The sequence below is a fragment of the Caretta caretta genome, chromosome 5 (genome assembly GCF_965140235.1).
Source record: "Caretta caretta isolate rCarCar2 chromosome 5, rCarCar1.hap1, whole genome shotgun sequence".
NCBI lineage: Eukaryota > Metazoa > Chordata > Testudines > Cheloniidae > Caretta > Caretta caretta.
The window spans coordinates 122,007,109-122,023,333 of record NC_134210.1 but is presented as its reverse complement, the minus strand read 5'-3'; the positions used below and the strand labels follow the sequence as shown (position 1 = coordinate 122,023,333).

The following is a 16,225-nucleotide window of genomic DNA, read 5'->3' as shown; positions in this document are numbered from 1 at the left end:
CCTCCTGAAAGCTGCTGTGTTATACCTTCTGTTCGCGTTGTTTTGTTGCATAGTTTGTTTTGTTTCTTTGGTAATTCTTTGTAAGTGTTACAAATAAAATTCTTTTCTGTTTCCAAAAAAAAAACCAAAAACCACCTTCCCTGTTAACTTACCCAGGGAACAGGGACCTACTTAACCTGGGGCTAATATATCAGCCTTCTATCACTCTCCTGTAACCATCCGGCCCGACCCTGTCACAATAGTAAAATTTCAAAGCTGTATTAAGTCAATGTTCAGTTGTAAACTTTTAAAAGAACCCCCATAACGTTTTGTTCAGAGTTACAAACCACCTCCATTCCCGAGGTGTTCGTAACTCTGAGGTTCTACTGCGACTGGCGTTGTTCCCTTCACGCACATCTTTATGCTTAAGAATTGCAATGGTGCACCATTTTTTTTCATTGTGGATGTGCTGCAATGGCTAAGCATAACTGTATACACTAAGGATACTGTATCGGAATTTCTTTGCCCTTGTTTGTCCAAATGGTACCCTCAGAAATCTAAGTGTTTTTGAGTGTGACTGTGAAGTAATGAATATTTTAAAATACCTTCCTGATAAGCTGATACTCCATGTGCTAAGTGTTTTTGAGATACTGTTTTTGAGGAATGTAACCTATATGAATAGTACTGTTCTTTCAGTGGAAAGGTAGGTCTTAGTTCCTAAACAAAGCTTGTGAATGTTGTTTTTGGCTCATCAAAGCCTGAAACATTTGATGTTTAATATTTTGTTTATTCACGGAAAGGAAGAGGCTTTTTTGGAATATAAGTAGTTTGAGGAATCTCTGCCCCCAACTCCACATTTTATGAAAATGTAAAGCCAGATTTTCAAAATTGCTTATCACCCATCAGCTCTCACTTAGGCACTTGCACAAGTGGCCAGGTTTTTAAGATGTGGCCCATAGTTGGGTACTGAGCACTTTGAAAATATGACCCCACTTGTGAGTGATGAGCAGTCTTGAAAATCTGGCTCATAATGTTTGTCATCTGCATTAGTGGTGCAAAGAGTTGAGATGAGCTGAAAGCAAAATACCCATTGCACTCTAGTACCTACCGCATTGCTCCTCTGGGAAGGTATCTCCAGCAACCAATGCACTTGTACCACAGCAACAGCCAATTGGCACTTTCAGCTCTGCAGTAACACACATAGAATTTACCACTGTCAATAGCGATTCCTTTTGGAAGTGCCACAAAAGCCCTGGTGTAATTTGACAAGAAGCCAGGTGCCCATCCTTCCCTCCTACTGGTTTGATGAGAACTGCTCCTATTGTCTGTGTCTTTTTGGCCTGTACGTAGCAGGGAGCAGGTTTTAAAACAGAAATATTTGATGAGTGGAAAACGCTGTTTCCCCAAAGCTGTTGCTTACCGCTATTATTTTGATTGTAAAAGGAGAGAGCCAAGTCGCCCTTTTAAAAGTGCATCCTCTCCTGGACCTTAGGCATCTGAAGTTTACCTTAATTTGTGGGGAGGCTTTAAAATTCCCTTTAGTACTATGTTTGGTTTTTTTATAACTGTAATTTCATTTAAAAATTTTATACCTGATTTACAATATTTGGGCACTCAAAAAGGAATGAGGTTCCACTCCCTCCTAATAACACTGGATCCTCTAAAGTAAAAACAGACTCAGACCTTATCATTTAAAGCCAGTCATGATCAATAATGTTACAGGAAGATTTTTTAAAATGTTTTTAGTTATGAGGCTTCCCCCTGTCTCACTCTCTCTGCAGTAAAGGAAGCCTTCAGTAATATGCGGATACTTAACGACACCTGCTTGACATGGAGGCGAAGCATAAGGAGCGCTGATAGGAAAGAAATCTATTCAGTAAGTGATACATATTTTGTGTATCCTCCACTGTGGAACCTCCACTGAAGCTGTCTGTGGTGGGCCCGGGACTGGCTGCTTTTATCTAAAGTTTCCCGCAGTTAGAAATTATCCAGAGTTTATTGCATCCCTCTAGCTGAGGGACGGCCTGTGAGAATTAAACAGAGCATGCAGTCTGTTTTTTTCTTACTCAAATAACAGAATTGATAGGTGTGAAATTGTTTCTTTGGAGTTATTAACATTACGACTATTTGAGACCAGAGCAGTGGAAAATACGCATGACTACAAGCATACGTACAAGCCCAGCTGTCTATAACTTGGTTCTGTGAGGGACTGGGCATTCTCATTTCATGTGGATGTAGCATACTGGACTTTCAGAGAGCCTTTGGCAAGGTCCCTCACCAATGGCTCTTAAGCAAACTAAGCACGCAAAGGAAAAGGGGAAGATCCTCTCATGGATCAGTAACTGGTTAAAAGACAGGAAACAAAGGGTAGGAATAAATGGCCAATTTTCAGGGGAGAGAGAGGTAAATAGTGGTGTCCCCCCAGGGTTCTGTACTGGGACCAGTGCTGTTCAACATATTCATAAATGATCTGGAAGGAGAGAGAAGTGGCAAAATTTGCAGACGATACAAAATTACTCAATATAGTTCAGTCCAAAGCAGACTGCGAAGAATTACAAAGGGATCTCGCAAAACTGGGTGACTGGGCAATAAAATTGCAGATGAAATTCAATGTTGATAAATGCCAAGTTGTGCCAATTAGAAAACATAATCCCAACTACGCATCCAAAAAAAGAGGGTTCAAATTGGCTATTACCGCTCAGGAAAGAGATCTTGCAATCGTGGATAGTTCTTTGAAAAAATCCTCTCAATGTGCACCAGCAGTCAAAAAAGCTAACCATTTTAGGAACCATTAGGAAAGGGATAGATAATAAAACAGAAAATGTCATAATGCTTCTATTTAAATCCAGGTACGCCCATACCTTGAATACTGCATGCAGTTCTGATCACCCCATCTAAAAAAGGATATATTAGAACTGCAAAAAGCACAGAGAAGAGCAACAAAAATGGTTAGAAAAGAAAAGGAGTACTTGTGGCACCTTAGAGACTAACCAATTTATTTGAGCATAAGCTTTCGTGAGCTACAGCTCACTTCATCGGATGCATAAAGTGGAAAGTACAGTGAGCAGATTTTATATATACACACATTCCACTTTATGCATCTGATAAAGTGAGCTGTAGCTCACGAAAGCTTATGCTCAGATAAATTGGTTAGTCTCTAAGGTGCCACAAGGACTCCTTTTCTTTTTGCGAATACAGACTAACACGGCTGCTACTCTGAAAAATGATTAAGGGTATGGAACAGCTTCCGTATGAGGAGGGATTAAAAAGACTGGGGGACTTTTCCACTTAGGATATCATAGCGATCTATAAAATCTTGACTGGTATGGAGAAAGTGAATAAGGAAGTGTTATTTACTCCTTCTCATAACACAAGAATCAGGGGTCGTCCAATGAAACTAACAGGCAACAGGTTTAAAACAAACAAAAGGAAATACTTCTTCTCGCAATGCACAGTCACCCTGTGGAACTTGTTGCCAGGGGATGTTGTGAAGGCACAGAGTTCAAAAGAAAATTAGATTAGTTCTTCAAGGGTAGGTCAATCATTGGCTATTAGCCAAGGTGGTCAGCGGTGCAACCACATGATCTGAGTGTCCCTAGCCTCTGACTGTCAGAAGCTGGGAGGGGATGATAGGATGGATCACGCAATGATTGCCCTGTTCTGTTCATTCCCTCTGAAGCACCTGGCAGTGGCCACTGTCAGAAGACAGGGTAGAGGGATAGATGGACCATTGGTCTGACCCAGTACGGCTGTTCCTATGTTGACTTCAGTAGGATCTGATAGTAATGAACACCTTTCAGGATCAAGTGATAACTGCACAGCATGCACGTGGGTTCGCTTTTGTAAATGTACTGTTTCTGCAATGAAGATACATGAGTAGGCTGCTGGTTTCTGTTAGCTGGCAAACAACCGGTTTGGGGCTGGGCTTCCTTTACCAAAAAAAAAAAAAAGAGGACGAGGGGGGAGAGAAACGAAGTGCAAGAACTAGCTTTGTTATAGCGTTGTTAAAGTTTAGCCACAAGCATGATGTGTCTTCATAAAACCTGGAAATGTTTTGATTATAGTAACGCTCAACAAATTTAATACAGTATGTTTGTATGCACATGTAGATTTTCAACAAGGATATGGTCAATTACTACTTCATAAAGTTTATGATGAATGGTTTAGTTAGAGTATCCCACAAATTGAACCCAGACGAAGTGTCAAAGCCTTCCATTTTCAGCACTGTGATTGTTTCATTACAGTTTCACATACAAGGTCGACGTTGGTATCAGAAGGAATTCTTTCATGAAAGGGCCTTTAACCTCACCATTTACGGACAGACTCCAGAGGTGTGTCTTGATTTGCACCCAGGCACCAATTACACCGTGAATATTTCCACGGCAGCTTTGGATCTTTCTGTGTTAGTTTCCATGACAACTCCAATTATTGGTACGTCCTGCTGTTTTTTTTTTTTTTAACAAGATGACCACTTGAGTGTGAGTGCTTCGCCTAAATGGCAATATTGACAACTGATTTGAACTTAGTGTCTCAGTGTAGATTGTTGAAAAACTCCTGCCTTGTGCTCAAAAACTGTAATCTAATTGTTACAGATTTCATGCTGTTTCTTGTTGAGTCAGCAAATCCCAAAGCATCGGGACAATGGCTGTCATGTGTTTTTAAATGTCAGTTCAGCATCACAGGGTAACTGGAGAGGAAGGATGGGCCAGTGATTGGGACTCTAGCCTGGAACTCTGGAGACCTAGTTCAATCCCCTGCTCTGCCATAGACTTCCTGTATGACCTTGGGCAAGTCACTTAGTCTCTGTGTGCCTCACTTCCCTATCTGTACAATGGGGATAATGGCACTGCCCTGCCTCACAGGGGTTGAAAGATTGTGAGGTACTCATACTATGGTAACAGGTGCTCTATGAGTACCACAGACAGTTAGTGCTACCAATGGTGACATTAAAAGGTATTCCAGAAAAATGGCATGGTTGGCAGAGGAGGAGAAAGAGCATGTTATGCTTTTATTTTAATTGTCATTTGCTTCCAGAATTTTTGTTCCATAAAGAAAACTGCACTAATAAAAATCTTCAGCCTTTGAGCTCATTTTGATTCCAGTTAAACTGGTTTAAATTAGGACATTTTTGTACTGTTCCTATGCTGAAAAGCTTCTGGGTTAGATTTAAAAATACCAACAACATGGTGAAACACTAGCTTTGGTGTTGGCAGCAGACAGATGAGACAGATGAAACCTAGCAAGCTCTTTGAATTTTGTAACTATGTTCAGCCACTAGGTGCAGCTGTTTATCTGCTGGATGCCCAATGAAGAACTAGGGAGTTGTTTATGTGGTATTTTCCAAATCATTAATACTTCAGTACTTTATTAATAGTAAATCTTAGCTTTTAAGATGTCATAGAAGGGGGGAAAAAATCTCTTCCTTGAGTGCGAAAGTTCTTGTGTAAGGCACACAGTGTTCTGGATCACTTTAGCGAAGTACAGCAATTATTGGACGATTTTTTGCTTGGAAATTGCCTAGCTGTCATTCAGAAGTAGTGAATTGTTGTATCTGTTCATGTGTCTTTTTAAAACAAAGCATATCCTGGAATTTGATTGCTTGAGATGCTTTTGAATACCCACAGTTATAACCTGTAGGCATTCCACTTTACATTGTCACCCTGTAAGAGTTCACAAGCTATGCAAGAGTGGAGCAGTTCATTACTTGTTCAGAAGACCTGTACGGAATACTTTCTAGCAGGTGCTGCATGAGGTGGTGTTGATGATTTGGTACCTGGCATGCTTCTCTTTGAGCTGAGTTAGTACTGAATAAATGCGCCAGCATAGTCCTGGGTGAGGTATCTGTAGAGCCCTGTGTGGATACAAATGGATATCCGTGGTTACAGATATAAATTTGTATCCGCACAGGGCTGTAGGTATTTGGTGGAGAGGCATAAAAATTTGGTCATGTCTGCTTATCAAGCAAGATCTCATTAAAAGGCCCATTTCACTTTTTTATAAGAGTAATGGGGTTTGAGTCACTTTCGATTTACCTCCCACATTTAAATTTTATAAAATTACACAATTTAGGATTAATAAAACTGTACTAGACATGATAAATTGACCCCTACTGGATTGATTGCTGCCCATCAATCCGGCCAGTAATGTAGACAAGCCCTCAGATGGCTGTACTTTGGTGGTGGTGGAGTTATCCTAATTTGTATGCCACTTTAAGCTTGTTAAAGTGCTTTGTGGCCCTTTGGGATCAAAAGTCCTATATAAATGTAAGATACTTCAGAAGATCAAATGCTCTAAGAAAGCTGAAAGACTGAAACAAATGTTTTACTGCGGATGTACTGTAACTGGCCTAACCTTTGTTATCGGGTGCTATAGCTGCTTGAGGTTGCGTGCTGATCTCTTTGGGGGAAGTGTAAGGGTATGTCTACACTACGGAATTAGGTCAAATTTATAGAAGTCGGTTTTTTAGAAATCGGTTGTATATATTGGAGTGTGTGTCCCCACAGAAAATGCTCTAAGTGCATTAAGTGCATTAACTCGGCGGAGTGCTTCCACAGTACCGAGGCAAGAGTCGACTTCCGGAGTGTTGCACTGTGGGTAGCTATCCCACAGTTCCCGCAGTCTCCGCTGCCCATTGGAATTCTGGGTTGAGATCCCAATGCCTGATGGGGCTAAAACATTGTCGCGGGTGGTTCTGGGTACATATCATCAGGCCCCCGTTCCCTCCTCCCCTCCGTGAAAGCAAGGGCAGACAATCGTTTCGCGCCTTTTTTCCTGAGTTACCTGTGCAGACGCCATACCACGGCAAGCATGGAGCCCGCTCAGGTAACCGTCACCCTATGACTCCTGGGTGCTGGCAGACATGGTACTGCATTGCTACACAGCAGCATCAACCACTTGCCTTGTGGCAGCAGACAGTACAGTACGACTGGTAGCCGTCATCGTCATGTCCGAGGTGCTCCTGGCCACGTCGGCCAGGAGCGCCTGGGCAGACCTGGGCGCAGGGACTAAATTTGGAATGACTTGACCAGGTCATTCTCTTTAGTCCTGCAGTCAGTCCTATTGAACCGTCTTATGGTGAGCAGGCAGGCGATATGGATTGCTAGCAGTCCTATTGCATCATCTTCTGCCGGGCAGCCATGAGATGTGGATGGCATGCAGTCCTTCTGCACCATCTGCTGCCAGCCAAAGATGCAAAAGATAGATGGAGTGGATCAAAACAAGAAATAGACCAGATTTGTTTTGTACTCATTTGCTTCCCCTCCCTCCCCCGTCTAGGGGACTCATTCCTCTAGGTCACACTGCAGTCACTCACAGAGAAGGTGCAGCGAGGTAAATCTAGCCATGTATCAATCAGAGGCCAGACTAACCTCCTTGTTCCAATAAGAACAATAACTTAGGTGCACCATTTCTTATTGGAACCCTCCGTGAAGTCCTGCCTGAAATACTCCTTGATGTAAAGCCACCCCCTTTGTTGATTTTAGCTCCCTGAAGCCAAACCTGTAAGCCGTGTCGTCAGTCGCCCCTCCCTCTGTCAGAGCAACAGCAGACAATCGTTCCGCGACTTTTTTCTGTGCGGACGCCATGCCAAGGCAAGCATGGAGGCCGCTCAGCTCACTTTGGCAATTAGGAGCACATTAAACACAACACGCATTATCCAGCAGTATATGCAGCACCAGAACCTGGCAGAGCAATACCGAGCGAGGAGGCGACGTCAGCGCGGTCACGTGAGTGATCAGGACATGGACACAGATTTCTCTCAAAGCATGGGCCCTGCCAATGCATGCATCATGGTGCTAATGGGGCAGGTTCATTCTGTGGAACGCCGATTCTGGGCTCGGGAAACAAGCACAGGCTGGTGGGACCGCATAGTGTTGCAGGTCTGGGACGATTCCCAGTGGCGGCGAAACTTTCACATGCGTAAGGGCACTTTCATGGAACTTTGTGACTTGCTTTCCCCTGCCCTGAAGTGCATGAATACCAAAATGAGAGCAGCCCTCACAGTTGAGAAGCGAGTAGCGATAGCCCTATGGAAGCTTGCAACGCCAGACAGCTATCGGTCAGTTGGGAATCAATTTGGAGTGGGCAAATCTACTGTGGGGGCTGCTGCGATGCAAGTAGCCCACGCAATCAAAGATCTGCTGATATCAAGGGTAGTGACCCTGGGAAACGTGCAGGTCATAGTGGATGGCTTTGCTGCAATGGGATTCCCTAACTGTGGTGGGGCCATAGACGGAACCCATATCCCTATCTTGGCACCGGAGCACCAAGCCGGCGAGTACATAAACCGCAAGGGGTACTTTTCAACAGTGCTGCAAGCTCTGGTGGATCACAAGGGACATTTCACCAACATCAACGTGGGATGGCCAGGAAAGGTACATGATGCTCGCATCTTCAGGAACTCTGGTCTGTTTCAAAAGCTGCAGGAAGGGACTTTATTCCCAGACCAGAAAATAACTGTTGGGGACGTTGAAATGCCTATATGTATCCTTGGGGACCCAGCCTACCCCTTAATGCCATGGCTCATGAAGCCGTACATAGGCAGCCTGGACAGTAGTAGCTGTTCAACTACAGGCTGAGCAAGTGCAGAATGGTGGTAGAATGTGCATTTGGACGTTTAAAGGCGCGCTGGCGCAGTTTACTGACTCGCTTAGACCTCAGCGAAACCAATATTCCCACTGTTATTACTGCTTGCTGTGCGCTCCACAATATCTGTGAGAGTAAGGGGGAGACGTTTATGGCGGGGTGGGAGGTTGAGGCAAATCGCCTGGCTGCTGGTTACGCGCAGCCAGACACCAGGGCGGTTAGAAGAGCACAGGAGGGCGCGGTACGCATCAGAGAAGCTTTGAAAACCAGTTTCATGACTGGCCAGGCTACGGTGTGAAAGTTCTGTTTGTTTCTCCTTGATGAAACCCCCCGCCCCTTGGTTCACTCTACTTCCCTGTAAGCTAACCACCCTCCCCTCCTCCCTTCGATCACCGCTTGCAGAGGCAATAAAGTCATTGTTGCTTCACATTCATGCATTCTTTATTCATTCATCACACAAATAGGGGGATGACTACCAAGGTAGCCCAGGAGGGGTGGTGGAGGAGGGAAGGAAAATGCCACACAGCACTTTAAAAGTTTACAACTTTAAAATTTATTGAATGCCAGCCTTCTTTTTTTTTGGGCACTCCTCTGTGGTGGAGTGGCTGGTTGGCCGGTGGCCCCCCCACCGCGTTCTTGGGCGTCTGGGTGTGGAGGCTATGGAACTTGGGGAGGAGGGCAGTTGGTTACACAGGGGCTGTAGTGGCAGTCTGTGCTCCAGCTGCCTTTGCTGCAGCTCAGCCATACACTGGAGCATACTGGTTTGGTCCTCCAGCAGCCTCAGCATTGAATCCTGCCTCCTCTCATCACGCTGCCGCCACATTTGAGCTTCAGCCCTGTCTTCAGCCCGCCACTTACTCTCTTCAGCCCGCCACCTCTCCTCCCGGTCGTTTTGTGCTTTCCTGCACTCTGACATTATTTACCTCCACGCATTCGTCTGTGCTCTGTCAGTGTGGGAGGACAGCATGAGCTCAGAGAACATTTCATCACGAGTGCGTTTTTTTTTTTCTTTCTAATCTTCACTAGCCTCTGGGAAGGAGAAGATCCTGTGATCATTGAAACACATGCAGCTGGTGGAGAAAAAAAAAGGGACAGCGGTATTTAAAAAGACACATTTTATAAAACAGTGGCTACACTCTTTCAGGGTAAACCTTGCTGTTAACATTACATACATAGCACATGTGCTTTCATTACAAGGTCGCATTTTGCCTCCCCCCACCGCGTGGCTACCCCCTCAACCCTACCCCCTCCCCGTGGCTAACAGCGGGGAACATTTCTGTTCAGCCACAGGCAAACAGCCCACCAGGAACGGGCTCCTCTGAGTCTCCTCTGAAGAAAAGCACCCTATTTCAATCAGGTGACCATGAATGATATCTCACTCTCCTGAGGATAACACAGAGAGATAAAGAATGGATGTTGTCTGAACGCCAGCAAACATACACTGCAATGCTTTGTTGTACAATGATTCCCGAGTATGTATTACTGGCCTGGAGTGGTAAAGTGTCCTACCACGAAGGACACAATAAGGCTGCCCTCCCCAGAAACCTTTTGCAAAGGCTTTGGGAGTACATCCAGGAGAGCCGCGAATGCCAGGGCAAAGTAATCCTTTCACATGCTTGCTTTAAACCATGTATAGTATTTTAAAAGGTACACTCACCGGAGGTCGGGAAAAGCGGTTTCTCTGCTTGCTTGCTGTGAGCTGTCTACAACCATCATCATCATCTTCTTCATCCCCAAAACCTGCTTCTGTGTTGCCTCCATCTCCATTGAAGGCGTCAAACAACACGGCTGGGGTAGTGGTGGCTGAACCCCCTAAAATGGCATGCAGCTCATCATAGAAGCGGCATGTTTGGGGCTCTGACCCGGAGCGGCCATTCGCCTCTCTGGTTTTCTGGTAGGCTTGCCTCAGCTCCTTAAGTTTCACGCGGCACTGGTTCGGGTCCCTGTTATGGCCTCTGTCCTTCATGACCTGGGAGATTTTGACAAAGGTTTTGGCATTTCGAAAACTGGAACGGAGTTCTGATAGCACGGATTCCTCTCCCCATACAGAGTTCAGATCCCGTACCTCCCGTTCAGTCCATGCTGGAGCTCTTTTGTGATTCTGGGACTCCATCATGGTCACCTCTGCTGATGAGCTCTGCATGGTCACCTGCAGCTAGCCACGCTGGCCAAACAGGAAATGAGATTCAAAAGTTCGCAGTTCTTTTCCTGTCTACCTGGCCAGTGCATCTGAGTTGAGAGTGCTGTCCAGAGCGGTCACAATGGAGCACTCTGGGATAGCTCCCGGAGGCCAATACCGTCGAATTGTGTCCACAGTACCCCAAATTCAACCTGGAAAGGCCGATTTAAGCGCTAATCCACTTGTCAGGGGTGGAGTAAGGAAATCGATTTTAAGAGTCCTTTAAATCGAAATAAAGGGCTTCATCGTGTGGACAGGTGCAGGTTTACATAGATTTAACGCTGCTAAATTCGACCTAAAGTACTACTGTAGACCAGGACTATGAAGGTATGGCCCTCAATTTACCCACAGTTAACAAATGTTCCTGGTGAGTCATGGATTTACATTTCAGAACATAGGATCACAACTTCAGCTGGTATAAATTCCCATACCTCATTAACTTCAATAGAGCTACTCCAGTTTACTGCAGTTGAGGACCCGGCCCATAGATTCTGTAATGCTAGATGCCCTCTTACAGAGGCACATCATTCCATGGTGACCATGTTCCTCTATGGAGGAAATTAATAAGGGTAGAGAGCGTATTTAGTGTGAACCTGTGCCGTATAGTTCCCTATTAATGAAAGGTTGCTTTGTGCTCAGACAGAAAAAAGAGAGAGAATCTACAGCGTTGATGAATGTCTGTCAGGAAACCTACCCTGGCTTCAGATATCCTGAATGAGATGATTCATTATGCCCATAATGGGATGTGTGTTTACACAAAAATTGGAATTCAGCAGCTTGTTACTTTCCTTACCACAGTCAGCCTGGCAAGCAGATTCCTTTTTAAATAATTCTGTGATGAGCATGTGATTGTTCTTGTCTCCTGGCCAGTAAAGATGTTCTATTGAGTGGTTCATAGAGCATTGAAATTCTGTTCCTTTCATATTCCCAGCAGTGTCCTCCTTAGACTGCCTTTTCTGCCTTCCCGGCTTGCATAAGAGTTCTTACCATGTGCTCACATAAGATAGGAGCTTGAGTCATGAGAAATGGTTGAGCAGTCATTGCCCAATCAATATTAAAAGATTGATGATGTGAGCTTTCTGTGTTTTGGCAAGAAGGACAGTTTGTGACTGTTTCTCCTACTCCCCTCCATTACCCCTCCCCAAAAAGGGCTATTAAGGTTGTACTGTCTCTTATTTCTCTGTCAGAGTTACTGATTGTGTGTAGTCCCAAATGTGTTCTTCTCTTTTATAGATCATTCGTGAAGAAGATATCCTAGGTAAAACATTGTCGCTGACTATTTCTGAATTGAAGAAATGTCTTTTTTTTTTTTTTTTAATAAACACTCACTGGCATTTGAGAAATGGCTAGGAAGAATTTAAGAAATACTGGTCTTAAATGAATAAGCCACAGCAAGGATATGCATCATAGAAGATTAGGGTTGGAAGAGACCTCAGGAGGTCATCTAGTCCAACCCCCGGCTCAAAGCAGAACTAACTCCAACTAAATCATCCCAGGCTTTGTCAAAATGGGCCTTAAAAACCTCTAATGATGGAGATTCCACCACCTCCCTAGGTAACCCATTCCAGTGCTTCACCACCCTCCTAGGGAAATAGTTTTTCCTAATATCCAACCGAGACCTCCCCCATTGCAACTTGAGACCACTGCTCCTTGTTCTGTCATCTGCCACCACTGAGAACAGCCGAGTTCCATCCTCTTTGGAACCCCCCTTCAGGTAATCGAAGGCTGCTATCAAATCCCCCCCTCACTCTTCTCTTCTGCAGACTAAATAAGCCCAATGGCTCTGCAATCACATCAGCCAACTCCCTTAGCACCCTAGGATGCATTGCATCTGGCCCCGTGGACTTGCGCATGTCCAGCTTTTCTAAATAGTCCTTAACCTGTTCTTTCACCACTGAGGGCTTCTCACCTCCCCCCATATTGTGCTGCCCAGCGCAGCAGTCTGGGAGCTGACCTTGTCTGTGAAGACTGAGGCGCACAAAGGTAGTGACCCCTCACTCTTCTTATTAAAAATTATTTACATCAGAAATGAATAATCATGAAACTGAAGGTCTAGAAAGAGTTATTTGCCCTAAGGGAATGAATTCCACAGCATTATGTTTCCTCCATGAATAGTTTTGTGGTGCCCCTCTCATTCTGGGTTTTTGTCACACATTGCATCCCAAATGGAATTCCATAACCTTAGGGGAAAATAAAACAGCTTACCATTGTTCCGTTCATGTGCAAGTAGGAATAAAGTTAGGCTAACTCACCTAACTCCCCTCATGGTTGGGGGATCTTTCATTTCTTTTTCTTTTTTCAAATGTTAAAAATTTCCGCCTTCCACTGAGGGAGGAAGGGACTGTAGGAGACATGTGGATTTACTGTGGATATTCCCTGATATTTCTGCTATCCTGACAGACCTCCAGGGGGTGATGAGTTACAACAAGAATTACAGAGAAATGATTTTCTGTTTCAGTGAAGCAGGCAGGGGGATTGATGACAACCAGTAATATAAATGTATGTTTTTATGTGACAGGAATTTAGTCTCCAATCTTGCAAATATTTATGTGTGATGTATTTAACTTTATATATGTGAGTAGCCCTATTGAAGATAATGGGACTGCTTGCATGAATAAAATTTAGGCACAAGGGTAACTGTTGACAGGATCGGCGCCATAAACTAGCCCAATGCAATTGTCTATGAGAGGTTGTATGTGAAATCCTTCCTCTATATATAAACTTAATCTCCTTCCAGTGAATTTTGGGGTTTCTACAGGTCTCTTTTTTTGGCCCCTTCCATTTCTCCTTTTATATCCTGTCTCTGGGCAGTCACATTCACAAATACAACTCCAGCTGCCACCATTATGCTGATAACTTGAAGATTTACTTCTGCATGCCTGACCTGTCTCCCCCTGGCCGAACCAAAATCTCAGTTTATTTTTCTGACATCTCCCCATGGATGTCCAACCTTCATCTTAAACACAACCTGGCCAAAGCAGAACTCTTAATCATTCTCTCCAGTCCTCCAGGACACCATCACCATCCTCCCTTTTGTCTGGGCCCATAGCCTGGGCATTTTCTTTGACTTGGCCCTCTCTAGATCTCCACTTCCAGGCCACACCTAAATCTTTGCATTTCTTCCTGCATAACATCTCTTAAGATATGACCTTTCCTCTCTGTCCGCACAACTAAAACTCTCATCTGGTCACCAGAGATGTCATCGGAATCAAAAACTTTCATGTCTCAACTGCTTCAATGGTCTCCTCTCTGGCCTTGACAAATTCTGCTGCCTGGAGCATTTTCCTGACTTGTGACTTTGATTACATCTCTTCCCTCTTGCACCTTTCCACCGGCTTCACCTTCTTGTCTGCATCAGACACAAACTACTTGTCTTCACTTTTAAGGCCTCCACAGCCTAACCCTGCCTTACCCAGCGTTTCACACATGGGACCCCTGCATTTGTTATGCAAATGATTTTCCGGTCTTGATTTTCAATTTTAAAAAAAATTTGCAACCAGTGATTGCAAAATCTGTGATTTTTCCCCTCACTTGTGGGAGAAGCTCTCCATTTTGAAACACTTGGAGGAGAGGAAGGTGATCAGGAACAGTCAACATGGATTCACCAAGGACAAGTCACGTCTGACCAACCTGATTGTCTTCTGTGATGAGATAATTGGCTCTGTGGATATGGGAAAAGCTGTGGTTGTGATATTTCTTGACTTTAGCAAAGCTGTTGATAAAGTCTCCCACGGTATCCTTGCTAGCAAGTTAAAGAAGTATGGATTGGTTGAATGGACTATAAGGTGGATAGAAAGCTGGCTAGATTGTCGGGCTCAACAGATAGGGCTCAACATCTCGATGTCTAGTTGGCAGCTGGTATCAAGCGGAGTACCCCAGGGATCAGTCCTGGGGCTGGTTTTGTACATCTTTATTAATGATCTGGATGACGGGATGGATTGCACCCTCAGCAAGTTTGCGGATGACACTAAGATGCGGGGAGAGGTAGATACGCTGGAGTGTAGGGATAGGGTCCAGAGTGACTAAACAAATAGGAAGATTGGGCCAAAAGAAATCTGATGAGGTTCAACAAGGACAAGTGCAGAGTCCTGCACTTAGGAAGGAAGAATCCCATGCACCGCTACAGGCTGGGGACTGACTGGCTAAGCAGCAGTTCTGCAGAAATGGACCTGGGGATTACAGTGAACAAGAAGCTGGATATGAGTCAGCAGTGTGACCTTGTTGCCAAGAAGGCCAATGGCATATTGGGCCATATTAGTAGGAATGTTGCCAGCAGATCGAGGGAAGTGATTATTCCCCTCTCTTCAGCACTGGTGAGGCCACACCTGGACTATTGTGTCCACTTTTGGTCCCCCAAGTACAGAATGGCTGTGGACAAACTGGAGAGAGTCCAGAGGAGGGCAGCAAAAACGATTAGGGGGCTGGGGCATGTGACTTATGAGGAAAGGCTGAGGGAACTTGTCTTGTTTAGTCTGCAGAAGAGAAGAGTAAGGGGGGATTTGATAGCAGCCTTCAACTCCTGAAGGGGGCTTCCAAAGAGGATGGAGCTCTGCTGTTCTCAGTGGTGGCAATGGTCTCGAGAAGCAATGGTCTCAAGTTGCAATGGGGGAGGTCTAGGTTGGATATTAGGAAACACTGTTTCCCTAGGAGGATGGTGAAACACTGGAATGGGTTACCTAGGGAGGTGGTGGAATCTCTATCCTTGAGGTTTTTAAGGCCTGCTTGACAAAGTCCTGGCTGGGATAATTTAGTTGGTGTTGGTCTTGCTTTGAGCAGGGGGTTGGACTAGTTAACATTCTGAGGTCTCTTCCAACCCTAAGATTCTATGATTCTGTGATAAACATTTGCAAACAATGTGTTTTCAAGAAATGTCAGTAAGGAAAATGGCATTATTTCAGCAGAGAATTGTCTGAACTAGAACCCTTGATTTGACTTCCCTGAACTTGAGAAAAGATACCATCTGGATGCAAACCTTGTTGCTCAGGGGCATCACTATTTTTAAAGCATTATCATCAGCAGAGAATGGCTTCTAGAAAAGCAGAGAAACTCAAACAGGGCTGCTCTAGTGCACCAAATGAAGGATTTCTAAAAGGGTGGTAAGCTAAATGATTGACTGGCCATACGCATATGTTCATTTTAAATAGAGGCATATTTAAAAAGAGACACAAAGAAAATAATATCTTTTTAAATGGAGTCATTATGACTGTAGTATGTATAGTAAAGTAAATTGCAGTGCTGTCCTAGTCATATAGTATTGGTGGAGTGCAAAAGATCAGCTAATCAGAAAGACCTTAAGGATTCCTACTGAAAGTGACACTGTTCATCACACGTGTAGTGATTAGTCTGTGCAGTCCTAAGGCTTCAGTTGTAAACTGTGTCTGTAAAAAGTCAGAGGTCTCTGAGATTTAAACCAGGGACAAGTAAATTAGGAATCTTAATGTTTTTTAAAAAATCAGGCCATTCCTGTGTGAAATATCTACTTGA

At 44.3% G+C, this 16,225-nt stretch overlaps 2 protein-coding genes across 7 annotated transcripts in view; one reads left to right on the top strand and one right to left on the bottom strand.

Moving 5' to 3' along the window:
- Nucleotides 1-16,225, top strand: part of SUSD1 (sushi domain containing 1) — a 110,101-nt gene that overhangs the window by 70,991 nt on the left and 22,885 nt on the right. For 5 of the 6 annotated variants that reach the window (XM_075128849.1, XM_075128847.1, XM_048851118.2 and 2 more), the window contains 2 exons: nt 1,761-1,855; nt 4,224-4,410. The exons of the other annotated variant lie outside the window; for it this stretch is intronic. In XM_075128849.1, the coding sequence (XP_074984950.1) occupies nt 1,761-1,855; nt 4,224-4,410 (282 nt within the window). The remainder of the gene's footprint in view (nt 1-1,760; nt 1,856-4,223; nt 4,411-16,225) is intronic. 6 annotated transcript variants of the gene reach the window in all.
- On the bottom strand, nt 8,993-12,119 carry LOC142072227 (zinc finger and SCAN domain-containing protein 32-like). The gene is made up of 2 exons (XM_075128850.1): nt 10,220-12,119; nt 8,993-9,632 (listed from the first exon to the last, which is right to left on the bottom strand). The coding sequence occupies exons 1-2, from the start codon at nt 10,703-10,705 to the stop codon at nt 9,615-9,617; spliced, it is 504 nt and encodes a 167-aa protein (XP_074984951.1). The 5' UTR covers nt 10,706-12,119; the 3' UTR covers nt 8,993-9,614.